At 52.9% G+C, this 22,821-nt stretch overlaps 10 protein-coding genes across 10 annotated transcripts; 3 read left to right on the top strand and 7 right to left on the bottom strand.

Annotated features, from left to right (window-relative positions):
• BJX68DRAFT_276816 (ankyrin repeat domain-containing protein) lies at nt 1-1,149 on the bottom strand (the record flags this gene model as incomplete). Its single annotated transcript, XM_071048192.1, has 1 exon — nt 1-1,149. The coding sequence occupies one exon, from the start codon at nt 1,147-1,149 to the stop codon at nt 1-3; it is 1,149 nt and encodes a 382-aa protein (XP_070904500.1).
• A 3,736-nt stretch (nt 1,150-4,885) lies between these two features.
• BJX68DRAFT_226504 (GNAT family N-acetyltransferase) lies at nt 4,886-5,693 on the bottom strand. The gene has a single exon (XM_071038517.1). It carries the CDS (start codon nt 5,508-5,510, stop codon nt 4,914-4,916), a length of 597 nt encoding a protein of 198 aa, XP_070904499.1. The 5' UTR covers nt 5,511-5,693; the 3' UTR covers nt 4,886-4,913.
• Nucleotides 5,694-6,945: 1,252 nt separating this feature from the next.
• BJX68DRAFT_226503 (siderophore iron transporter mirB) lies at nt 6,946-9,392 on the top strand. Its single transcript, XM_071038516.1, has 4 exons — nt 6,946-7,373; nt 7,425-7,695; nt 7,750-8,095; nt 8,144-9,392. The coding sequence occupies exons 1-4, from the start codon at nt 7,129-7,131 to the stop codon at nt 9,073-9,075; spliced, it is 1,794 nt and encodes a 597-aa protein (XP_070904498.1). The 5' UTR covers nt 6,946-7,128; the 3' UTR covers nt 9,076-9,392.
• Nucleotides 9,393-10,634: 1,242 nt separating this feature from the next.
• BJX68DRAFT_261987 (class I adenylate-forming enzyme family protein) lies at nt 10,635-12,633 on the bottom strand (the record flags this gene model as incomplete). The annotated part of the gene is made up of 5 exons (XM_071044331.1): nt 10,635-11,068; nt 11,145-11,272; nt 11,372-11,418; nt 11,478-12,247; nt 12,324-12,633. The coding sequence occupies 5 exons, from the start codon at nt 12,631-12,633 to the stop codon at nt 10,635-10,637; spliced, it is 1,689 nt and encodes a 562-aa protein (XP_070904497.1).
• Nucleotides 12,634-12,858: 225 nt separating this feature from the next.
• On the bottom strand, nt 12,859-15,138 carry BJX68DRAFT_226497 (amino acid/polyamine transporter I). The gene is made up of 5 exons (XM_071038515.1): nt 14,759-15,138; nt 14,197-14,708; nt 13,988-14,149; nt 13,200-13,933; nt 12,859-13,134 (listed from the first exon to the last, which is right to left on the bottom strand). Exons 1-4 carry the CDS (start codon nt 15,066-15,068, stop codon nt 13,352-13,354), a joined length of 1,566 nt encoding a protein of 521 aa, XP_070904496.1. The 5' UTR covers nt 15,069-15,138; the 3' UTR covers nt 12,859-13,134; nt 13,200-13,351.
• Nucleotides 15,139-15,666: 528 nt separating this feature from the next.
• BJX68DRAFT_116876 (Zn(II)2Cys6 transcription factor) lies at nt 15,667-17,235 on the top strand. Its single transcript, XM_071036031.1, has 3 exons — nt 15,667-15,881; nt 15,935-16,219; nt 16,286-17,235. The coding sequence occupies exons 1-3, from the start codon at nt 15,717-15,719 to the stop codon at nt 17,222-17,224; spliced, it is 1,389 nt and encodes a 462-aa protein (XP_070904495.1). The 5' UTR covers nt 15,667-15,716; the 3' UTR covers nt 17,225-17,235.
• Nucleotides 17,236-19,605, top strand: BJX68DRAFT_276814 (carboxylesterase family protein; the record flags this gene model as incomplete). The annotated part of the gene is made up of 6 exons (XM_071048191.1): nt 17,236-17,844; nt 17,895-18,084; nt 18,142-18,232; nt 18,289-18,401; nt 18,460-18,864; nt 18,953-19,605. The coding sequence occupies exons 1-6, from the start codon at nt 17,680-17,682 to the stop codon at nt 19,603-19,605; spliced, it is 1,617 nt and encodes a 538-aa protein (XP_070904494.1). The 5' UTR covers nt 17,236-17,679.
• Nucleotides 19,606-19,722: 117 nt separating this feature from the next.
• Nucleotides 19,723-20,756, bottom strand: BJX68DRAFT_261983 (alpha/beta hydrolase; the record flags this gene model as incomplete). The annotated part of the gene is made up of 2 exons (XM_071044330.1): nt 19,723-20,494; nt 20,599-20,756. The coding sequence occupies 2 exons, from the start codon at nt 20,754-20,756 to the stop codon at nt 19,723-19,725; spliced, it is 930 nt and encodes a 309-aa protein (XP_070904493.1).
• Nucleotides 20,757-21,284: 528 nt separating this feature from the next.
• Nucleotides 21,285-21,812, bottom strand: BJX68DRAFT_226489 (uncharacterized protein). Its single transcript, XM_071038514.1, has one exon. The coding sequence runs from the start codon at nt 21,630-21,632 to the stop codon at nt 21,315-21,317; it is 318 nt and encodes a 105-aa protein (XP_070904492.1). The 5' UTR covers nt 21,633-21,812; the 3' UTR covers nt 21,285-21,314.
• A 31-nt stretch (nt 21,813-21,843) lies between these two features.
• Nucleotides 21,844-22,336, bottom strand: BJX68DRAFT_226488 (uncharacterized protein). Its single transcript, XM_071038513.1, has one exon. It carries the CDS (start codon nt 22,250-22,252, stop codon nt 22,088-22,090), a length of 165 nt encoding a protein of 54 aa, XP_070904491.1. The 5' UTR covers nt 22,253-22,336; the 3' UTR covers nt 21,844-22,087.
• Between the last annotated feature and the right edge of the window lie 485 nt (nt 22,337-22,821).

Raw genomic sequence — 22,821 nt, 5'->3', positions numbered from 1 at the left:
TCACTGGTCAGCCTTGAAAAGAAACGGCATGTAAGTGTCGAGATCGACCTCGGGAAACTTCTCGCTCAATCTCATCTCTTGTTCCCTAACGAAGGTTTCTATGTCCTGCCTCCGGCGAACTCCGTCGAACGAAAATGTTGACAGTAAGGAGATTGCTTCGCCGAACTTCATATTCTTGGCAAGAGTCAAGTCACAACAGTCGGGCTGAACACCTTTCTCAAGTAGAATCTTGAGCACGGCTAGGCGCTGTTTACGTACGGCAAGCCAAATGGTGCTGCGCTTGGGAAACGGGCCGTATTTGTATGCCTTGTAGGCGTCGCTCAAGTGGGGATTCGCGCCGTGCTCAATCAAGAATTTCACGATACCGGCAAGTCCCACCTCGATGGCTTCAAACAGTGCTCCGTTGCCATAGACAGCCATATTGAATCCGTAGTCAATGAAGAGTTGGAGCGCGGGTTCGTTGTCATATGACGCTGCGTAAAACACCGGGTGCTCGGTCAGCGGTCGCCTGCCGCGCTTGAGCAAAAGCTGGAGCATGGGTAGATTGCGGGTGGCTATGAGCCAAGGCTTGGGGAGCTCTCTAGGGTGTATCTGGCCACCTGCGTCTAGAATCCGAGAAGCCATCGCCACACTTTCTGACGAGATTGCCTTGCCTAACGCAGACATGGATCTCCCCGCTGTGTTCCTGGGGTCCAGCGATACGTTGTTCTGGATCATCAACTCCACGAGTTCAGCGTGTCCGTGATAAATCAACCAGTGAAAAGCGGCATGTAGCAGTGTTGGTGGCAGTGGCCAGGCGAGGAGTAGTTCCAAAACCTCTCTGCGGCCTTCTTTCGCGGCTAGGAGTAGTGGTTGCTCTATAGTCTGCAGTTGATCATCACTGAATAGGTCCGGGGTTTGGGGCTCGAAAGACAAGAGGCTGGCACCTCCATCTTGCAGTTGGCCTAGCAGTCTAGTATGTCCGTTTTTAATCGCCCAAGTCAGCGCCGAGCTGCCGCCGTGGCGAACATTGTAGCGGCACAGGTAGGGATGATAGAGGTTGTACAGTCTCTTGGTGCTTCGTGCAAGAGAGCTGATATCACGTTGGCGAGAAAACTTCTCAATAATGAGGAGAAGGACTTCGCTCGGCAGTTCAGCCAGTCGTGCCATCGTTTCGAGGAGGTAGGCGAGAATTGTAGGAGAAAGAAAGTGTTGATCTGCCTGGGAGCGAGTGTTGCTGATGGTAACACTGCAGGCCGAAGCGAAGGTCTGCAGACTAAGTAACACTCCTCCGGCCCGGGAGGTTTGCAACTTCCACTCTCCCATCACCACTCAGCCTCTTTACCCATCTCATGGCCCAATTCTCTGCTCTGAGCCACAAACCTCTTCTCGTGGTTATCTAGACTGTCCTCCCCGCCTCATCTGAGCGCCTTTACGCGAATGGACAAGCAATCCCACGAGTCTCGCCCTCACCTCTGCCGCTACCAGGTCCAACCCCAGAAAGCTATGGAAACGACACATTTGCCACAGAACTACGCCAGGAGGCGACAGTCCGCGATGCCGTATCGTGCCCAAATACCGAGAGCTGAGCTTTGAGGAATTAGAAAGCAACGCTGCCGATAACAACCACTCCACGCAGTCCGAAGGAACCTCGACGTTACGTTCAGCCGTCTATTTGCAGAAACCCAGACCTCAGACATCGCCGTCACCTATGCTGTTATACAGCACTCTCCGCCACTCGTTTACACACAGGGACATGGGTCCAGCTTGTGAGGGGGGCCTTGCCGCGTCGCTGTACCTGTGGGCGCTACCAGTTGAGTTGTGGCTCATTGTCATTAGAGGGTGAATTATTGGCTTCACACAAAGGTTCGTACATATCAATATTCCTCGACGGCCCAGACTGGGCTTCGAAGTGAGTCAGCAGCGCTAATGTGACTTGAGGTCTTCGCGAAACTACGCCCTCGGAACTGCTCTTCCAACTGATCGCTCCTCTCTCGTCCACATGCTCTACAAACTCGACTAGAAGAACACATCGTCTAATATTTACTACCGTTGTCTCGGATACCCATCTTCTCAACGACGAGGACGGTAACTTTCAAGTTTGACTAGATGTAGTCACTCATGGGCAGGGACGACGGTAACAAGGCCACATGCTGTGGTGTCCTGTGGCTTGCTTCTTGGTAGGGTAATGACCCTCGATTGGGGTATACATGCATATACCACTGGGTGACTGACATATAATAGTTAAGCGAGTGATAGCTCTATCTAGGCCTGGTTTGAAACAATGGCATCCTGCTTTGTCGACTCTCAGCCAGAGACCTTCTCGCGGGAGGCGGTCGGGTTGCCTCGCCAGAGCGAAAAAGTGCCCCATTCGATGTGTCCAATACTCACAGGATGACTCAGATTATCGCTGTGCGCGTCAAATGTTTTGAACTCGTGGAAAGATTTACGCAGTCAAACAATCATCACCGGACCAAGAAGGTCGAGGTCCCACGGCTCTCGAGGACATCTGGAAGGTCTGTTGCAGCCGCATCGATCTAGACAACCGAGGCTTTGCGGTCTATTGTGCACACGGGTGAGCCAGTCTTGGTTTCCGGGGTCCCATGGTATTACTTTCCGCCCGAATGGGATACTTCCAACAGGACTCAGTAGCCCAAGACTCACCCTGATGCTACAGTGACTATCAATACTCCCTACTGACCAGGTCTCGCATCAACCTGGTCTCGGAATGCGGATTCGACCCATTCCCCGTCCCTAGACTGTCTAGAGTAAAACATGTCTTTCTTGCAACCTTCTTCAGAAGTAGTCAGGGAACCTCACAGCTCCCGTGTAGGAGACGAAGCGGACGAGAAATTTTTGACTGATACAATCGCGAACCCTTCAGGCCCCGGGGCGTCTCCCAGGTTGCATCCTCCACTAAAGACTACATCTAGGAAGGCCAAGACATAGTTCTAACCAAGTCGACATTTCTTAGACGCTCAATGCTTAAGGATCAGAATTCGCGCCTTCAGGGGAGACCCATTGACCCCAGAATTTACCCTTGTCTTTGATTACATTCAGCGAGACTCCTTTTTGTCAACACAAACCCCAAGCCGCGTGGGATGTACTTCTCAATCAACCAATAAACCAATCCCTATTGTCAGCACATGACCCTTATTGGTAGGGAGGGAAGGCGCTCTGACCCATGTCAAGCTTGAACCTCACTCAGGGGCTTGCCCAGGTGGTCTCAGTGCAGCGTGGGCGTTAGCGCGGGGCCTATGTATGATCTCCGCTGCCCGTTAGTCGCTGATAGAGTTTGATAACCAGGTGGCCAGATTTAGATCCTGGGGCCAAACCTACAGGAACACGAGGAGGTAAGGTGGAGATGTGATGAGCTCAAATCTCATGCGAGATTATGCAATGTCCACTGCCACCCTGACTACATGGGCCTCAACGCTGGGTTCGCCGCAAGCACGCATTTGCCTCGCGTCTCGCCGCTCTAGGTCTCCCTACAGTAGATCGCAGGCAGCAATGCTCGCTCTCTGTTGCCTTGTTCAGATTCACATAGGCCTGGACCATTCTGGTGGGACGAATCTCAGCGCAGTGCAAGCCGAGAGTTGACCCGGACGGGAGCAGATTGCAACCATCTCAGTACAGGTGCATTTTACATTTGGAATTGGTCCATTATTCATGTGTGAGAGAAGCACCTGCGCTGTTCATGTGCGTTTTTTGATCTGGGCTACGACTTGAGGGACATCCTGTGGCAATAGTGTCAGTGGTCGGAGTCCGTTTCCCGAGCGTCTCTCCAACACCAGCGGACTTGAAACCATCTGATCTGAGTCTGTAGTAGCTGAGTGCAATTTTTCTCTGATCCACAGGCTTGCTCTCCTTGTTGAATATTGATAACTTTACGCATAATGCCAGTCAGTCAGTACCTTGGAGCTTATTGTAACCCATCGACGTGCCGCAAGCACCCGGTACAGCAGTACGAAGTAATATTACCGTAAATTAAGTTTAGAAAAACAAAGAAACGAAAAATGATCAATCTAATCAGATGGCCCGAGGCAAATGCAGCGCCATCTGATTAGATTTTTGTGGAAATCCCGCCGATACCGGACGATTAATCCTGGCGGCACCATTCAGAAAAAAATCAAGCCGAATTCTGTGGGCGTAAAGTTGTTGGGCCGCGGGCTTGCGGATGGATTCCAGCCTTTTTCCTACGGTCAACGAAGGGCCAAGGATGGCAGAAGCCAGAGAGGTACCGGGTTGATGGAGAAAGGGTTCTGGGCGCTCACACCATCCCCATCTGATTATCACATCGTTCTCCATCGTAAGTCCAAGGGCCCCTCTTCATATGGGACCAGCTCGTCTCCATCCGTCTGTGGAGCACGGTCGGCCGCAGGCGAATTCGACTCGCGAGTCAGCGCGCCCGCTGTCGAGTCATCGACTTCGATATGTCGACAGATTTTTCCATCGTAGAAAGCTCCAGTTGAAGGTCTCATGTGAGCGGAGGGCTGCGGCAAGCTTCTGACTCTTTCCCAGCCTAGCGGAGATGGCTAACTAGCTCGGAGCTAGATCCCGTTGCGCGATAGTATTGAGCTGTGGCAGTTGGGCCCTTCGCGACATGAGACATTTTGTTTTGCTAAGGCGTGTCGCGCCATGCGCTGCGATTTGCGCATGTTCAACTTTCTTGCGGCTTTTGCCTGAAAATATGGCAGAGTAAAGCAGAGCTTACGGAGTACTGTTTCTCAACCGGTACGGAGTATGCTGAGAGTGATGAGAGTCGCTGCGTAGTGCGCCGCTGTTGGGTGGCACTCAGAGCTCAGCAAGCCTCAGCGAGGGATGATTGGCAGTGGTAGATTAAACACCTCCAGAGGACGGATTAGATTCGCTGCGCAGGAATTTGACATGCTTGGTTTTTTCGTATGCATTCGTAGAGCTAAAAAAAGTGGTGACTATGACTGTGACTGTGACCGCTGCTGTGACTTCCACTCCTCCTTGGTGATCCGATACCGCACCTCACCTTCCTCAATCCCAGGCGGAGGCGTAGGATACTCGTTGAACCAGGTATCGACATGTGTAAGTCCACACTTGGCCATGACAGCGCGCGAAGCCGCATTCACCGTCATCGTCTCGCCAAAGACCTCATTCAGCCCGAGGTCCTGGAACGCGTGCCGGAGGAGCTCCTTGGACCCTTCCTTGCCGTACCCCTTGCCCCAGAACTGCGGGAGCAGACGGTACCCAAACTCGGAGCGCTCGCTGCTAAAGTTCTCGGTCGGCTTGTCCTTATCTATGGGCGTGGGCGCAAGAATCCACCACCCGATGGGCTCGTCGCCTACGTACGCGACCCAGGTTCCCAAGCCGGGGACAGAGGTGGCGGATTTGAGCAGCCATTCGTGGACTTGCTTGGCCTCGTCCAGCGTTAATGGGCGACCGAAGCCGATGTATCGCATGACCTCTGCGTCCTGGTCGAGCTTCGACGTGACCTCGAAATGCTCCTGCCCGAGGGGCACGAATTTGAGGCGCGCGGATTGCAGGGTCGCTTGCGGCATGGCTGCTGGGTAACCGTAATTTTGTTTTGTGTGTGGTGGGGTTGACTGGAGGCGTGCTCCTAATGGCGTTCTGTTGAGCTTCGGTCGGGCCAATGGCTGCAAATGGCGGCTGCGGGAAGGGCTGGTGAGGTGTTTGGGTTTCACGGTCGGTGGCTGCTCCTTCTGGGGTGTTTTCGCTGTATGTGTCTGAGTTGTAGAAACTCACATCCCTACCTCTCTGCCCTTATATGTCTGGAACCCGACGATCGGGGGGTGCATCAGCGTATGATGTGCGGACCAAGCGCAGCAGGTCGCTGGAGCCCCAGGGCAGGCTGCACGCTGAGAACTGGCAAAGATTGGCAAAGATTGGCAAAAGGGCTCCATCACTCGACTTGTGTTCTTGATTCTGCTTGGCGCAGTGTTAACTTAGCCTGACGCAGCAAAGGAGCTATTTTGGCCTGGTCAGCGGGGAAATCTTCTCGTCTCCTTGTTCTTGTTGGCTGCGAGAAACACTGTGTTTCTTCTAGCGCTTACCGCGCGATTGGTTCTACACTTGACCACTGCATGTCAGCGGTCGATCGGCATTGCGAAATCAGTCGCCAAGAGACGTTGAAGAAGAGCGCTTTTTTGCAAACGCAAGCACCTGCAGGCTTCAAAGTTGGTGGTGCGTCGGCATAGGCCAACGTGGGTGTGTTCAAAGGTGGGAGAGAGACGCTTGGCGCCAAGAGATTAGATGGTGATAACGGCCTTGGCGGCCATGTTCGCTTAGACTGTTGCGGTGTTACGGTCTGCTTGGCCATGGCTAGCGTTCTGACCGGCATGGCGGGATACTGCTTACGGCACAGGGAAATTTTATTGCCCAATGCATACGACCTTGCCTGCAGCCGTGTTTGAACTTAATTTTGAGCTGCTCCTGGGGTCTTTGCAGTGCTGGCCTGAGAAAGGCTGGAGGTGCGGAGATGCGGTGGGGGTGTTGGATGCCAGAATAAGGCCGCGCGAAAGTCTCTGGCAAAGGTCAGGCTCTCCATCCTGCGGGATTTCCCGTTGCAATCAGCTTAAGGTTCTATGAGCTAACATGTTCCAGTGCGCCAATGTCCTGCCCCACACAACGCCGCTGTGCCTCGTGACTGTTGGTTGCTTCTTCAAGTCCTCTGTTGCCGTCGCTTGCTGGGAAACTGCTATAGCTTACTTGGCACCAAGTCTCGGCCCTATCGCATCCCGCCGTCGAGCTCAGAGTTTTCTTCCAAGACGCGAGCTAGTAGCCATCCTTGGGGGTCCTTGCATGTGGCACGTCCTCGCCAGGCCAAACCAAGCTTGCCTTTGCGCTTTGCCACTGGACGCCCACGTTTTGGTTAGGCGATTTTATCAATGGCGTCGGATCTAATCAATCAACCCAGCGGATCTCCCATTCGCCTCTTGTGGCCTGACTTGAGTCTGGACTGACCACGACCAGCTGAGTGGCCAGTTTTTCGCTTTTCAGAGCTGCCGACTTCGGGCGATGTCGGTGCCGGTTAAAATTCCTGTTTCTAGCTCTGTGCCTGGCTGTCTCAGTTAAAAAGTCGGCCTCTCCCCCCGTCCGCTGTTGCAGTTGCGTTCCAGCTTGCGCACTCCCGAGGATTCACCTGAGGACTCAGCAGCAATGGCTATCACCAAGTTCCAAGTTCCCTTTAGTCGTCGTAAGTCGGCAGGCGAGGCTGAAGAGCCTACGCGCGCCGCAGACATTGAGCGTCCCGCCGATGAGAAGACGGCGACGCCCAACGAGAAGGAGGCCGACACCACCAGCGAGGACATGATCCCCACTGGCCCTACCCAGGACGGTGTGTTGAAGATGCAGGCCGTGACCCAGGTTTGGACGAAGTGGTCGCTTGCTGGAGTTCTGTGCCTGTATGTTGTTGGTCCTTTGTGCTCATTTGAGTCAAATCGCTAATTCCTCAGTCTGTGGCTTCTTACCTTGGCAAACGGTTTCAGAACAGCTATCCTCTACAGTTTGACTCCATACGCCACAAGTACCTTCCAGAGTCACTCCCTCTTGACGGTGATCCAAGTGGTTTCCAGCGCCATGACATCTGCTCTATACATTCCTGTTGCCAAAATGCTGGACGTCTGGGGTCGCGCGGAAGGGTGGATGTTCATGGTCATGTTGTCAACACTGGGATTGATCATGATGGCCGCATCCAAGAATCTACCAACATACTGTGCCGCTGAGGTAAGGTGCCAATACAAAACTCGGATGATCATTGCTAATGATCATTATTTGTAGGTCTTCTACTCTGTTGGATTCGGTGGTTTGAACTATATCCTTTGCGTCATCGCCGCCGATGTGACCAACCTGCGGAATCGTGGTATCGCATTTGCCTTTACCTCGTCTCCCTACATGATCACTGCATTTGCAGGCTCAAAGGCTGCAGAAAAGTTCCTTGTCAACGTCAACTGGCGCTGGGGATTCGGCGCTTTCGCCATTATCATCCCTATTGTGGCCTCGCCCACTTATGTCGTTCTGAAGGCCGCCATGATCAAGGCCGAGAAGCAAGGGCTTATTACTCCCCGTGAGCGCAGTGGCCGCACTCTTGTTGAGAACATCAAGCACTACTTCTTCGAGCTTGATAGTGAGTAGCCTGATTCCACACTAATTTCGCATGTTAATCAATTTGCAGTCCCCGGAGTCATCCTTCTAGCTGGTGGTCTCACTGTGTTCCTTCTTCCGTTCACCCTCGCCAGCCGAGCTCCCAATGGCTGGAAGACCGACTACATCATCGCGATGATCGTCACTGGCTTCGTGGTCTGTGTCCTCTTCGTCCTATACCAAGCCTATCTGGCCCCCAAGCCCTTCCTCAAGTACGAGTTCTTGACCGACCGCACCGTGATCGGCGCCTGCCTGCTTGATGCCACCTATCAAATGTCATACTACTGCTGGAACAGCTACTTCTCCTCGTTCCTACAGGTTGTCAGCAACCTTGGCGTTGCGGAAGCTGGATACGTGGGTAGCACCTTCCAGGTCGTCTCTGGAGTCCTCCTCTTCTGTGTTGGTTACGCCATCCGCAAAACCGGGTACTTTAAATGGCTCCTCTGGATCTCTGTTCCTCTCTACATCTTCGCCCAGGGTCTGATGATCCACTTCCGCCAGCCAAACCAGTACATTGGCTACATTGTCATGTGTGAAATCTTCATCTCTGTCGCTGGCGCCTGCTTCATCCTGATCATGCAGCTCGCCGTCCTCGCAGCCGTCGACCACCAGCACGTCGCCTCGGCTCTATCCGTCCTCTTCATCTCTGGCGGCATTGGCGGTGCAGTCGGAAACGCTATTTCCGGCGCCATCTGGACAAACACTTTTTTGCCTGCTCTGCAGCGCGAGCTTCCCGAGTCGGCCCTCCCCAACGTCATTACTATCTACTCTTCGCTTCCAGCGCAGCTGGCGTACCCGGTCAACTCGCCTGAGCGTCTTGCGATTCAGAGGTCGTACGGCTATGCGCAGACGCGCATGTTGGCTGCCGGAACAGGGCTTATGGTCCTCGTTTTTGCGTGGGTTGCGCTTATCAAGAACTATAACGTGGGTAAGATGAAGCAGACCAAGGGTGTTGTCTTCTAAGCGGTGCTTGGAAGCTTATTACACACCCGTATCTGGCGGGGAAGAGAGAGAGGAGTGATGCGGCGGCGGGCAGAGGAAGAATGCAGACCGCAAGCGATTTGTTTTTCATGCCATTGTCCGTCTGTCAAGGCATTCTACTCCTCTTGTATCCGGTGATAGTGAAAATAAAGGCTTTACTTACATATATGCCTTGGTCTAATTGATTTATCTTAATGTATATACGAGAGAACAGTTGTGACGCATGATCTCGATGAGACACGGTCGACGTCCGTTCAAAATTGGCGGTGATAATACTACAACATCTCCGATGCTGCGCATAACAATTCTGCTTTTCCAGTCATCCTGTAGATCTGAGGATATACCTCATTTCGCCCCCGGCCCAACAGTTGCCCGAGGGCAGATTCGGAGTCCCCCCTCGCGATATAGACTCGCGTCGCATATGGACAGGCCAGCCCAGAGACAATCTAGAGGCGCGGAATGAACGAGAGCAATAGATGTCCGAAAATATCTCATCATCCATCCGTCAGTCCGTTCGCATCTCTAAGGATCTCGATCTAATCCAACGCGAGCATAAGCACCAGGCCCGACGGCCCGACAACATCACACATCATCAACAACCATCGACGGCCAGAGCCGGAAGATCAGATAAGATGTCGACGAGGTAATTTTTTAAACCCGCCCGCATGCACTGATCCTGGAACCCGATTATCAGGTCAGATTAGATCATCTCGCCGTCTTCCACGTCCTGGGTTCCCGTATGGAGCACCGCTCCGCGCGGCGCCAAGGAGCCAAGATTCCTGTTTCCGTGGATAATGATTCCTACACAGAGAATGCGATGGACGAACCGTCTGTAACCGAGCTGCGCCGAGCATTGAGTGGAAGGAACTACAGCTGTACGGAGTACTCTGTACAGTGCATGCTCCCCGCGGTGGGGCGTGGAAATTAGGAGGGAGTCACCTTTTCACTGTTCTGCCACGGTCCGGAGGCGGTAGACTCCACTGAAAGATCAGTTCTGGATTTGCAAGTTTCCAGTGGTCGAGACTCAAGACAGCAAGGTTGCATTCGGGAGGGGTGAATGGATGCGTGGGACGAGCGAGCGCTTTCGGGTGCGGTTTTCGGCTACCATAAATTTCAATGGAACCGGCACCCTGCTCTTGAGAAAGAAGTCTGTTGTAGATACATACCTAGAGCAAAGGCGGATTAGACCGAGTCGGGACACTTTAACATTCTCGCTGCTCGACTCAAGAAGGTACGACTAACAGCCTGTATATCATGACAGACGAGATTGAGTAAGGTTTTTGCAAGCTTGCTGCTGGCTGGCAGATAGCCGAGCTTGAATTTCCCGTCTTCCGCGGCAACCTGGATACCAAGGGTCGAGGCCAGGCCAAGGATTCAGGAACGCGAGTGTAAACTACACTAGTAACTTTCGCTTTAAGTTATCTGATCCGCTGATGAATACTGTTCTGAAAGTATGGTCGCGTTACAGAAGTTACATTGTAACATTATTGTGACAATGGTAATTTCGTCTTCGGCATTTGGTATTGAGGTTATCTATGTACCTACGCTGGCGGCCTCCCCTCCCAGTCCCACGGCCGCTCAGGGAGATCCTCCTTGGTCTTGAAATCCCATACCTCAACCTCACCACTTTCCACAGACTCAGACCCAAAATAAACCCCCTCCATCTTCTTCTTCGACGGCTTCCCTGAATCCGAGGTCGGTAGGGTCTGCCCATGTGGAATCACCCGCAGGAGAGTCGGGAGTTTGAAGGCGGGAAGCTGCTTTTCGACTGCGAGGTATTTGCGGAGGGTGACAAGGCGGAAGTCATTTTGGGATTTGGTACCGACGGCGCGTTTCTTGACAATCAGCGCCGCGACGCGTTGGCCTGCTTCGGTGTCTGCGACGCCGAGGATGAAGACGTTTGAGATCGATGGGTGGTCTCGGAGTGCGTCTTCGACTTCGAGGGCGTTTATCTTCCAGCCGAGGGAGCGGATTACTGGTCCATGTTAGTGTCGCAACTTCCTTCACCTTATTCAGGATGTAAAGAGGTAGTGATGGGCAGTGTCACAGACCATCTTGGTTTGCGCGGCCGTGGATGGATACTTCGCCATTTGCACTGATACTCCCCAAGTCGCCGGATTTGTAGAACCCGGATTCGTCAAAGACGTTGGACATGACGTTTTCTTGAGCTGAGACGTAACTGCCACAGGTGTTAGATGAAATGTCGTCGTAAAAGCACGAAAGTGCAGTGGCTTACCGCTTCATCAAGAGCGGACCCCTGAAGCAGATCTCGCCGCACTCGTTTACCTTCGCTTCCATGCCTGCAGCGAGTGTACCGCAGTTACCCTGCCATTAAAACGTATTAGAACGAGCGCCGCTTGCGGACTGAGCGAAGGATATCTCACGGAAGAGCTCTCCCTCGTCTCGATATCCCTCCAATCCGTCATAGCCATCATCCCCGCAGCCTCCGTAAACCCATACATGATGACCAACGGCCGCCCAACCCTAAGCTTGCGCCAGATATCCTTCACCGAGTCCGGCACAGCCATTGACCCTGTAGAGAGGGCCCGGATCTCATTCAACCCCCGAATGCATTCCTCCCGCTCCTCCCGACTCTCAATCAGATCAAGCGTCTCCTTCAGACTCGACAACGTCGCCGGCGACGCAACCATAGCCGTGATCCCACCGCGCCGCATACGCTCCCAAAACCAAGTAGGGGAGAACACCGCGCTACAGAACTCGAGGCATGCTCCGGCGTATGCGGCGGCAAGGATAAAGTCGAACCCGCCTTTCCAGTGTGCGGGCATTTGGTGGAGCCAGGTGTCTGTGGTCGAGAGGGAGAGGCGGTCGAGGTAACTCTTTGTTCCGAGGACGAGGCTGTTGCAGGTGTATAGGGCGCCTTTTGGGGGCCCGGTGGTTCCAGATGTGTAGAGAAGGGCGAAGCAGCGAGCTGGGTTGAAGGGTGTTTTTGAGGGGTCTGAGTTGGGTTCGTGCATGAGGGTGAACTGGGCGTTTGCGTACTCGGTTGCAGGTGTTGGAGAGAATGTGAAGAGGTCTATCCCGAGTGTTGCGGAGAGGCTCTCGCCGTGTTCTGCTGTTTCTTGGCTGCTGGTGAGGGCGACTGCGTTACACGCGCCGAGGAAGTATCGAGCTTCTTCTGGATGTACATGTGCTCCTGGCAACGTGTCAATTCTTCATGTATCGATCTGGGCTCGTTGTCCACTGGTACAACACCACCGATTGTTACTTACTCATGGGAACAGCAATGCCGCCAATACTGTAAACTGCAAAGAGGAGCACAACATATTCAAACCCCGCTTTCGCAAGGAGGCCAATGAAAACCTCCTCGTTCGGATCATGGAGTCGAGCTTGGGTATCCTGGCTCAATCTCTCCTTGAGATGAGCACCATGCGTGAGGACTTCATACAGGAATTCATTAAAGGTTGCCTCTTTACCAGTTCCGAGATCGCGGATGAATGTTCGATTCGGTGTTTTCTCCGCGTGGTAGAATAGCTGGGTGATCCAAGGCTGTTGTGGGACATGGAGTTGTGCACCTGTCATGGTTCAATCTGATTAAGCATGTTACTACGGCAGCGAACCGTGGGACGGGCGGTTCTTAAGTTGAGTGTCGAGCGTGAAGACGCAACAGATGGGAGACAAGTTGACGTAGTGCGCCGGGGGCAACGGCTGTATAGCTACCGTTGGCTGCAGCTTCGTAAATTCGTATGCTGAACCCCGAATAGGCATTTAATGTGTACAAATCACTACTCGCTGTCATGATGACGTTGAAATAATTGCTGCAAAGAGCAAGGGAGCTGGATCTTCAAAGTGTAGATCTCTATAGTCGATCATGGTTCATCGACGATCCCAGTCCACATTGCTGGGACGAGTGACGTAACGAAATCAACAGCGGTGGGTCCCTTACTTCAGTGATAATTCGCCTGTACGGAGTAGGCCACGCATTAGGCAAGGATGTTGTATTCACAGTTACGAGGCTTCATTTGCGCTCGTCAAGAGGTGTTCGGCCGACGATAAGACGCGAATGTTTTGTAGTGTGGTAGTCTGGCGACTTTTAGTAGAAGACCGGAATAATATATAGAACAAGTAGCACGAAGTGCTGAATATACCTAATCGCACTCTGACCCAGCAGAGCATGCAGGCTATATAAAAGTGATCTATCCAGGCTTCTAGCCATAACACTCTTAAATGCAAACGACAGATGTCGAGGCTCGTCAAACTTGCCACAGCAAGAATATCTCAGCATTCGCGAGAGGACAGCTCATGAGACCTCCCTACGCAACCACCATCTCCTCGCCCAGTAGAAGAAGACTCCTAAAGCCCAAACGGCAATGAGCACGCCCGCCTGAAAGGGCGCAAAGACGGCTCCTCTGGCAACAACAAATCCACTGACAAAAGTGAACATCGCTGGAATCACGATGAATGGCTTATAAGGTCGATGCAGCTTGGGCTCGCGGAACCGCAGAACAATAGCTCCTATCATGGTGAGGAAGAAGAAGCTGTACTCGCCCAGTCCATTGAACGTGATAAGAGCTCGGAAGTTACCGAAGATGATGTAGAGCATTGAGCAGGCGGTGGAGAAGATGAGTGCGTTAAGCGGAGCGTCAGAGTCCTCAGACGATGATAAATCCTCGGCTTCGGTGCTTGGTCGAGGGTTACCTCGTCGAACGCCGATGTATCCGACTTCGCCGAGGAACTTCGGAAGCCAGTTCTTGTTCGATGCCGCGACGATCATGCGGCTTCCGACAAAGGAGCTTGAGAGCAAGGATCCGGCGACAACGATGCAGATGAGGAACGAGGCTGCTAGGCCAACGCCAGGACCTAGTAAGTGGCTAAAAGCGGTCTATCATGTGTTAGCGTTCGAAGCCTTTCGCCTTCTATCGTTGTGGATACATACCACAGCCACGCTGTCCGTAGTTGAAACTACGTCCCAAGGGAGCAGGATGTAGTATGCGGTGTTCACCGCAATGAACCCAGCAATGATGATGGGAATCGCCGTGTTGATAGCAAGCGGGAGTTGGCGGGCCGGCGCCGAGAGTTCGGCGGTAATGTAAATCGCCTTGGACCTTGTTAGTAAGAATTGGTAGCATCGTATCAGGAGCATACCTTGTCCCACCCTGAGTAAGCCCAGAGCGCGCCATACAGAGCTGCCGAGTAATGTCCCAGCATCTCCCAACCGTGGAGCTTGCTCCAGTCGATCTCCGACCCGCCAGGACCGACGCTCGTCCGGTAGCCAAACCACGACTTGTTGAGCCAATCTTGCGATGTCTTGTCTGCGCCACCTGCAGCAAGATAGTACACGACGACACCAATTCCAGCTATGACAGTTGCCACAATCGCCGTAAACTTTGAGGTGACGAAGAAACTGTTCAGCCGCGTGGTCGCTTTCGTGCTGATCCCATTGGCCATGCTGAAAATTATCAAGACGAGTATCGATAGAAGTTTGTGTATTAGCCCTTGTGCCTGGCTGCTTTCTCCGACAGCGGAGTAAATGCTCTCGACGAAGACGATGCTCATGATCGCCAGGGAGGCTGGGATCACCGCGACGATCCAGGTCCAGGCGGAGAGAAAGCCGAAGATGTCGCCAAATATGTACTGAAGATATGGCTGTACGCCCCCTACACAACTGTCAGCCTCGACCCATTCTATGGCAACGAAAGACCCATACCTTCTCCAGGAATTGCAGTGCCAAGCTCAGCCATTGTCGCCGCTCCCGTCCAAGCAAGGATTCCTCCAACCAGCCAAACGATTAGAGCGAACCCGGGCGACGGGACATTTGTATCGATCGAACCCGGCGAGGTAAAGATACCGCTCCCAATGACAATGCTGATTATGATGCTGAAGGCTTCGGCTGTTCCAAGGTTGCGCCTGAAGGACGTCCGCGGTTTGGCGGGGGCGGGCGCTCCTCCAGTCGCTCCATACTCTGGCGGCTGGTGATCACCAAGGAGCGGCGATGTAGTCTCATTGTCTTCTGGCATTATTGCGAGACTATTCGAGTCGAAGAATGAATTCGACTTGGAATGCCGAGGGGCGAAAGTTGGAGTTGGGGGTTCAGTGTTGGGGATTTTATCCGGGAGGCATTCCCCACATCGCGTGATAATTCGCAATATGACGATACTAGCTGTACGTACTGTAAGATATCGTCTCACAAGTACTACTTGTAAATACATAGCTCTTATGATTTCCACGTAGCAATGGCGAGGAATAATAATTGTTGAGAACTAGCCGAGACAGGGAATGAGCCTGTGCCTCAGGCGCTTCGACAACGCTTCCATTCATGTCGTGCTTCGCTGCAAGTTCTGGGGGGTCTCCGTGGTACGGAGGAGTACCGTCTCGATTGACAGGTACGTACCCGAGAACCGACAGTCTATCGTCGAGGGTCCAGCCATCAAGTTTGCTCTTTAATTGGCTAATATCAGAATATCGGTAGTAGTCTTGACTGTTGAAGCTTATCTGTACCGGCAACCGAGTACAAATCACGTTGCAGTCTGTGGTTGAACTGGCTAAGCCACCGGACATCACGTGGCCTCGTATCGCCTCGATTACAACTTGAAGTGTTGCCTACCAGCATCCGTTGCTCAACTCTCAAGAAAACTTTCAGAATCCACCTTGAAGGGCATCCCGGAATGGAAACCGAGCAAGCGGGTCCTGTATCGCCCCTTTTGGCTACCAGTGCAACACCGAGCCTCTCTTCGGATCCCAGTTTGGGCCCGACCAGTCCGCGGCGGGTGAAGAGGGCCCATACGAAATCTCGTCAGGGGTGCTTCAATTGCAAGAGTCGAAGAGTCAAGGTGCGCGCGCCGACGATTGACCCCTCGAATAATAGCTAACTGTTATATAACAGTGTCAGGAAACGAAACCAGCGTGCAAGAACTGTGTGCGCAAAGAGCTCGACTGCGTATATCCAAGTAAAGGAGATCGCAAATGGAGACTAGTCACTGCGAACCAGAGACAGAACCAGAGACAGACCGACACGTCGTCTCCTTCAATTTCCCCTCGGGTCTCTACTACCCCTTTCACTGGAGACGACCTGCGGTTCTGGCATCATTTCCTTGTCAATGCACAACCAGGCCTGCCGATCGGAGATGAAGGCACCTGGTCGTCCGAAATACCTGCTCTGGCCCATGAGGTATGTCGCGGCGACTAATCCTATCATCCAGCTAATACGTGTAACTGATCTTCATGCTCTACGTAGTGTCCTCATCTGCTACATGCGTTGCTCTCTCTCGGAGCATCATACTGTTCCCTTACACAAGGGCGCAAGTATATACCGCTGGCTATCGCGCACCGCGGCAAGGCTCTCAGGTCCCTTGGTGCGATCCTTGGCAAAGGCGACAACTGTACTACTATTGAAATGGACAGCGCTCTAGCAGCATCCCTGGCCTTGACTTTCCAAGCGCGCTACATGAGCGACGGTGTCATTGACTTTGCTGTCATGGTCCGTGGTAGCAGCATGATCGTGAATAGATATTCTCAAAACGGCCGCAAGAGCGTTATCTTCAATCAGGTCAAATCGCAAGACGGGATTATGCAAACTACAGCCCTTCCATGGGAGCCAAAATGCCTGGTTGATCCTAGTGCAGTCGCAGCGTGTATTGCAGGTTTGGATAGGCTGCAGCCTCTTCTGCGACGAACTTCGCATTATGAATTCTACAATGTCCTACGATTGAGTTATCTCTCTTTGCTTGGATCCTATCGGCAAGCCTTTATCCAACTTACGACAATCTATGTCTTATGGGCTCACATGGAGAGTTCTGAGTTTAGCGACTTTATATCCTCCGACGACCATATATCGCGGGCATTGTTCATGCACTACATTACGATTGATTCTTTCATGAGGCCAGTGTACGCAAAGCTAAGCACTCCACAGATACTCAAGTCGAGAGGTGGGGATTTCATTATCTACCGATGGGCGGAAGCTATCTATAACGACTTACCAAGACCCCTGCAGATGCTGGTATATGACCAGTTCCAGTATTTAGCTCTGGATCTGCTTCCGAGTCTTGCCAGTCACAAGACACTGTTTCCGGAGTGGAATGATGAACTTTCCGAGTTTGTCGCTCTGGTGCGCAAGCGGGTGCCGAGTCATGTCTTAGAGGTATACGATTTGAATGACACCATAATTTCGTTCTAAAATAAGGGGAAAGCGTTGAAATCACGTCGGCACTCGTGCCAGATGTGCGAGACTATCCGAGCATAGCCACGATACCAGCCATAGATTTTCCAACAACGGCGACGATGGACGCCATCCAGCCAGAGCGTTGAGACCAGGCAGACAATTGTTGGCAACTTGGCATGATGGGGTGGAGCGTTTGACGAAAGCTCGTTTAGCCGACGAATCAGCACGATAAGAAATGCGAGCTTCGGCAAGCTGACAAGCGGCGATCGGGCGATCTATACTCATCGAAGTAGAAAAATACGGACAGAAGAAGTGAATGGTGACATACTCTCGGATCTCTATCTTCGATGGAAACAACAGGCAGCTGAAAGATCTCATGCAAGACGGTACTCGCGGCCTATAAATTCACCGGATGTCACCCAAAATCACTACCATAGCAAACCCGTCATCCCCATCAAACTCTTCCAAAGATGTTGATCTCCTGTGCATTCCTTACTTTACTTGTTCCAGCTATTGCATCGTCGCTCACTTCCTCCGCAAATATTGGCATTACCTTCGAACCGAGCCATGATCTCCCTTTGCTGAAGCTCCCATACGGAACCTGGCGAGCTTACGAATTCAATAGCGAAGAAGATGTAAATTCTCTACACCTATTCCCATCACCTCATCCAGACTAACAGCAAAGGTCTATACGTTTCGCAACATCCGCTACGCTGCTCCGCCAGTCGGTGACCTGCGCTGGTCGAAACCGGCGCCCCCGAAGTCGATTCATGGCATTCAGGACGGCTCCTACGGTCCCAACTGCATCCAAGACGAGATTCCGGATGTCTTCTTCATGCCTGGAGTAAAAGGTCTTTTTGGGAGTGCAGATGAGGGTATGATCATCCAACTACATGCTCAAATAACATGCAACTCATGCTTCTAATTTCTAGATTGCCTCTTCCTCGACATTTACGTACCCGGAAAAGCTCTAAGGAAGCGTAAAAGCAAGGTTCCCGTGGTTGTTTGGATACACGGAGGAGCGTAAGGCTCGACCCTCTATCCTCCCCTTAGCACTTGCTCACTCGTGTGCTTTCTAGTTACGTCAGCGGCTCAAAGGACCAAGCAGTCAAATCAGGATACTACAACGGGACAAGCCTCATCAAACGAGCCGATGACGACCTAATCGTCGTAACCATCAACTACCGCCTTGGTGCTTTTGGCTTCCTCGCTGGAGAGCCTTTACAGACTCACGGCACCTTCTAACGCAGGCCTCCACGACCAACGAGCGGCAATGTCCTGGGTCCAGAAGTATATCCATCTCCTTGGCGGCGATCGTGACAACGTGTCTGCGTGGGGTCAGTCGGCTGGCGCCGGGTCCCTGATCTATCATCTCATTGCAGAAGGCGGAAAGCTTGACCCGCTCTTCAGAAGAGTGATAATGCAGAGTCCTTCTGTCGATACTAGTGTGAACACCCAAGTTAGTTACGAGCGGTTTGAAACCTTTGCGGCTGCTGTAGGGTGTCCCACTAAGGGAGTCGATTCCCTCCACTGCCTGCGCTTGGCTAATAGCACGGCGTTGAGGAAGGCAAACGAGGAGGTATTTATTGGTATATCTTTTCCGGTGCCAGATGGGAAGTATATCCAGAGTCCGGCACTGGTTGAATATGCGAAAGGTACGTAAACCTGCCTCTTGTACTCACTCACCATGATGCACAACAACCGAGGTGTTGCGATGGAACCAAGTTTACAAATAATCTTCAGGCAACACCTGGAAAGACATCGACTCGGTCCTCGTCAGCCACGTCCTCGACGAAGGATCCCTCTCCGTCCCCGACGACGTTCCAGAAGGCCTGCTACAACACTTTATCACCAGCAGCCTCCCACCGAACTCGACAACGCAGGCCACATCCATGATTGCCCTCTTCGAATCCCTCTACGCAAATTATACCGAAAAGGAAAAGGTTGCTGCCGTCTACACAACCCTCTTCTTCACCTGCAACATTCGCGCCGTCCTGGAAGCCTACCCAAATCCCGCCTGGGCGTTCCAGTATAGCTTCATGGACGGCGACATAAACGCAACGCACGCTGCCGATATGCCCGCCACGTGGTACAGCTCAGAGCTCCCGCTCCCGGACAACTATACTGGCACCGTCTCGGACCCGCTCTTCTCACAGTTCCAGCGGTATCTTACGAACCATGCGCGCACTGGAAATCCGAATACTCCTTGTTCCAGGAAGCCGGAGTATAAGCTGGCGTATTGGCCGAAAGTTAGTTGGCTAGATGCGGATGTCCCGAGGGATGTGCTGAACATGGTGAACGAGGGGTTTGAGGTTATCAGTGATGAGCAGATGTCGAAGGCGGTTTGTGATGCTTGGACTCGGGCGCTTATGGAGGCTGTTGAGGGGGGATCTTGATGGCTGCTTGAAAGTTTGGATCTCTGGTTCCTTATTTGATGTGGGTGGATTATTATGTGGTCTTGTAGCCCCTATATCAACCTCCCTGAATAAAAACATCACGATCTAGTTCTAACACTATTCGATCCCCTCAACCCTCTTAACAGGCCACTCCTCGAAAAACGTCGTGAGCCCTCGACTCATCGAGCAAGCCATAACGGTCCCATGATCTTCGCCCCCATACTCACTAAACGACACCGCATGCAACCGCGTACACCCCCTGATAACATCCATCAAACTCAACACATTGTTTCGCATATTCAAAATCGCCGCCGTGCGCTTGCGCGCCTCCCATTTGTCCTCAGGCTCATCCCCCCACTGCGGCGGATCCTGCTCCAACCCACCAAGATACATCATCAGCGTCGGTAGCTTCTCTCCCTCCGCCTCCATCTCCTTAATCCTAGCAACAAACGCCTTGGCCTCATGCAAGATACACCTCTCCGCCCACCAAATCGACGGCGAACTCGCAATATACGCATCGAACATACCCGGCCTCGTAAATAGCGCATGCAGCGCAAGAAGCCCTCCATACGAGTGCCCATACAGCGCCTCCCGCGAGACAGTCAGATTCGGGAACCGCGCCCGGACAGCGGGGCGCACGGTCTCGTCGATGAAATCCAGCAGGGCGTCCGCGCCCCCGTACCCTTCGCCCACGGGCTTCCCGGCGGGATCGGGGTTCTGGATCGTCAGGTCGAGGTTTCGCCGCACGCGATGGTAGACTTTGCCCGTGCCTGCGAGAGGGTAGCCGATTGCGACGACGATCCCGCCGCCGGCGTAGTGGGCTTCTGCGGACCGGCGCCAGGCGGCTTCGGTTGCTGTTAGGAAGAAGGCGTTGCCGTCGACGATGTAGCTGTTTTTGTTAGTTGAGTTCGTTTTGATTGTTGAGGGTAGTAGTAGGTAGGTTGGTAGCGCTGCGGTAGCTGGGGGGAGGAGAGGGAAATGGGGTGTCCTCACATAATGGGCAGTTTATTTCGGTCGGTATCCGGGTCATGTTGGTTAAAGTGCAGCGGCCAGGATATTTGAATGAGGTACTCTTCTCCGCGCGAGTTGGACAAATAGAGCTGCTCTGAGTTTGGGAGGGTGATTCCCGTGGGTTTGTCGGTTTGTGTCATGATTGTGCGCGTGTGAGTGTGTGTCTGAGCTTGCGGTCGTGGTGAGGGGTAGTATGCTGTTCGAGGCAGTACAATTCGAGTTCGAGGTCGTAGAATTGATAAGAGACTGGAAGGCCGTGGACGGGGTATGTGCATTCCGGGATGAGGTGTTGAGGTCGGCAAGATCGGCTGCGACTGCAGAAGGCGAGCGGAGTCGACAGTGGAGGCCCAGCAATATCGTAATCAGATGGCCGGAGTCGGACTTTTTTTATCTGATCCACTGGCTGTATTTTTGGGAAACGTGGGACGCGTTGGTTTCCACGAGTTTACGGCACAGAGTTACAAAAATTACCTCGAAATCACCCACCGTGACCGGGGACCCTCCAAAATGCCACAGCACTCACAAATTCAAGAGCCTCTCTTAAATACCCCCATACTCTCTCTCCCCCTCACCTGCATCCCCTCGTAAACCCCTTAACTCCTCCATATCTGCCTCATCCATCTCAACGCGCTCACAATTTGCACGAGCCCTCTCCTCGGTCGTCGCGCCGGGGATCGGGATCGCGCCCAGCGCGACAGTCACGCCCTCCGCTTCGCGACAGCTTCAATGGCCTGAGCAAGCTTCGCGTTCTCGTCGAAACCTCGCGCTTGAAGCGTGAGAGGTGGTCTCACATGTCTATCGCGGGCGGATCTTCGAATTTCCACAGTTGGCCAGCGGGCGACGGTCGCGTAGGCGACGACTATGGGGATGGCTACTGTTGCTGATTCGTTCAGCCCATCTCTTTCAACACGTCGAATGCACAGATGATCCGGAATGATTGACATAGAAAGCCAAATGCGAAGGAAAAGAAACCAGCATACACTCCTGACAAACATCCACAACACCCCGCAACGCATCCGGCGTAAACAGACCACTTTCAATCTCAACGCCCACAATCGGATGGATTCGGATGCGCGCGACGCATCATAGCGGCGCAGACCGCTAAGTCCCACGCCACCTATCTTCCGTTCGTTTACGAGCTCCGCGGGGGCTCCGATGGTCGTCTCGATGGGGCCGTTGGGGTCGACGCGCGCGCACTCAAAGGTATCAATCCTTTTCATGCCGTTGAGGATGCAGAGGGCGGTCTCGACGCACGCGCGCACGGCCGAGGGCCACCCGTCAGATTTATGTGTCGTTGCGTCATAGGCTCCGTCTACCCTGAGGATGACTTTTTCGGCGTCAGAGGGGTAGGTTGCAAAGTATTATCTCAGCAGGTGCAGGGAGTTTGAGGTCGGGGTGCCGTCGTGGAGGTTCTGGGTTTGGTTAGGCTATGCGTTGGAGATTCATGGCGAGCGCGATGAGGAGTGGGTGTTCATACGCCATGCCAGAAGATCGCGCCCTGTTCGAACGCGGTTTTCATGGTTTTTTGCCGCGACAGAGTGCTCAACTGGGGCGCAAGGGACGGTGAAGCCTGCATTGTAGACGGCTGAGAATGTGGCCTTTGCTTCGTGCCGAAGGCTCCGGGATACGTACCCATCAAGCCAAGCCGATAGGGCCAACGGCTTTGCCGACGATGCTTGTAGGTGCTGCCATGGTAAGGGTAAATGCTGCGATTGAGAGGTTAAAATACTTGGCGATGAGTTCAACACCACTCTGTGCCGGACTTGTCCTGATATAGCCCTTGATTGTCTCGAGGAGGGGTAACAAAGTTACGCCCACTATGTTCATCCCAGAACACACGCCTGGGCGGGTTTCAAATCGGAGTCGTGAAGCTGGATTGTCTCTTCTCGGGGCTAACAGGCTGCTTGCATTGAAGCTTGAGCTGCGCGACGGTGATAGAGGTATGATGCCTCAGGCAGAATAGTACATAAGATATTAAGGGCATAACTTCAGCACAAGTTCCCGAGTATCTTGATGGATCGGCAGATTCCGAGTCCGAGGTTTTTTTTTTTTTTTTTTTGGTACAAAAGGGTTGTCCTTGTTATGGAAGCTCTGAGCCCCATGGCTCGATGCTTCAGCCCGGTCGATGGTCCTTAACTCCGGCCAAGGGCCTTCCTTAGCTGCAGAATTGTAGGAGCTTATTGGTTTTTGTTCGAAGAAATACTG

The sequence above is a fragment of the Aspergillus pseudodeflectus genome, assembly GCF_044049435.1.
Source record: "Aspergillus pseudodeflectus strain CBS 756.74 chromosome Unknown BJX68scaffold_3, whole genome shotgun sequence".
In the NCBI taxonomy this organism is placed as follows: domain Eukaryota; kingdom Fungi; phylum Ascomycota; class Eurotiomycetes; order Eurotiales; family Aspergillaceae; genus Aspergillus; species Aspergillus pseudodeflectus.
The sequence above is the reverse complement of the archived record's forward strand: the minus strand, read 5'-3'. Positions and strand labels throughout refer to the sequence as shown.

What these genes read in the sequence shown, in the direction of transcription:
- BJX68DRAFT_226504 (XM_071038517.1), bottom strand. Translation starts at nt 5,510, where the DNA reads ATGCCGCAAGCGACCCTGCAATCCGCGCGCCTCAAATTCGTGCCCCTC.
- BJX68DRAFT_226503 (XM_071038516.1), top strand. Translation starts at nt 7,129, where the DNA reads ATGGCTATCACCAAGTTCCAAGTTCCCTTTAGTCGTCGTAAGTCGGCA. An exon ending in CTTGCTGGAGTTCTGTGCCT is followed by an intron (nt 7,374 to 7,424) that starts GTATGTTGTTGG and finishes CTAATTCCTCAG; the next exon opens with TCTGTGGCTTCTTACCTTGG. An exon ending in CAACATACTGTGCCGCTGAG is followed by an intron (nt 7,696 to 7,749) that starts GTAAGGTGCCAA and finishes CATTATTTGTAG; the next exon opens with GTCTTCTACTCTGTTGGATT.
- BJX68DRAFT_226497 (XM_071038515.1), bottom strand. Translation starts at nt 15,068, where the DNA reads ATGCCAGAAGACAATGAGACTACATCGCCGCTCCTTGGTGATCACCAG. An exon ending in CACTGCAATTCCTGGAGAAG is followed by an intron (nt 14,709 to 14,758) that starts GTATGGGTCTTT and finishes ACAGTTGTGTAG; the next exon opens with GGGGCGTACAGCCATATCTT. An exon ending in CTTACTCAGGGTGGGACAAG is followed by an intron (nt 14,150 to 14,196) that starts GTATGCTCCTGA and finishes ACAAGGTCCAAG; the next exon opens with GCGATTTACATTACCGCCGA.
- BJX68DRAFT_116876 (XM_071036031.1), top strand. Translation starts at nt 15,717, where the DNA reads ATGGAAACCGAGCAAGCGGGTCCTGTATCGCCCCTTTTGGCTACCAGT. An exon ending in GCAAGAGTCGAAGAGTCAAG is followed by an intron (nt 15,882 to 15,934) that starts GTGCGCGCGCCG and finishes GTTATATAACAG; the next exon opens with TGTCAGGAAACGAAACCAGC. An exon ending in TACCTGCTCTGGCCCATGAG is followed by an intron (nt 16,220 to 16,285) that starts GTATGTCGCGGC and finishes TGCTCTACGTAG; the next exon opens with TGTCCTCATCTGCTACATGC.
- BJX68DRAFT_226489 (XM_071038514.1), bottom strand. Translation starts at nt 21,632, where the DNA reads ATGCGTTGCGGGGTGTTGTGGATGTTTGTCAGGAGTGTATGCTGGTTT.
- BJX68DRAFT_226488 (XM_071038513.1), bottom strand. Translation starts at nt 22,252, where the DNA reads ATGGGTACGTATCCCGGAGCCTTCGGCACGAAGCAAAGGCCACATTCT.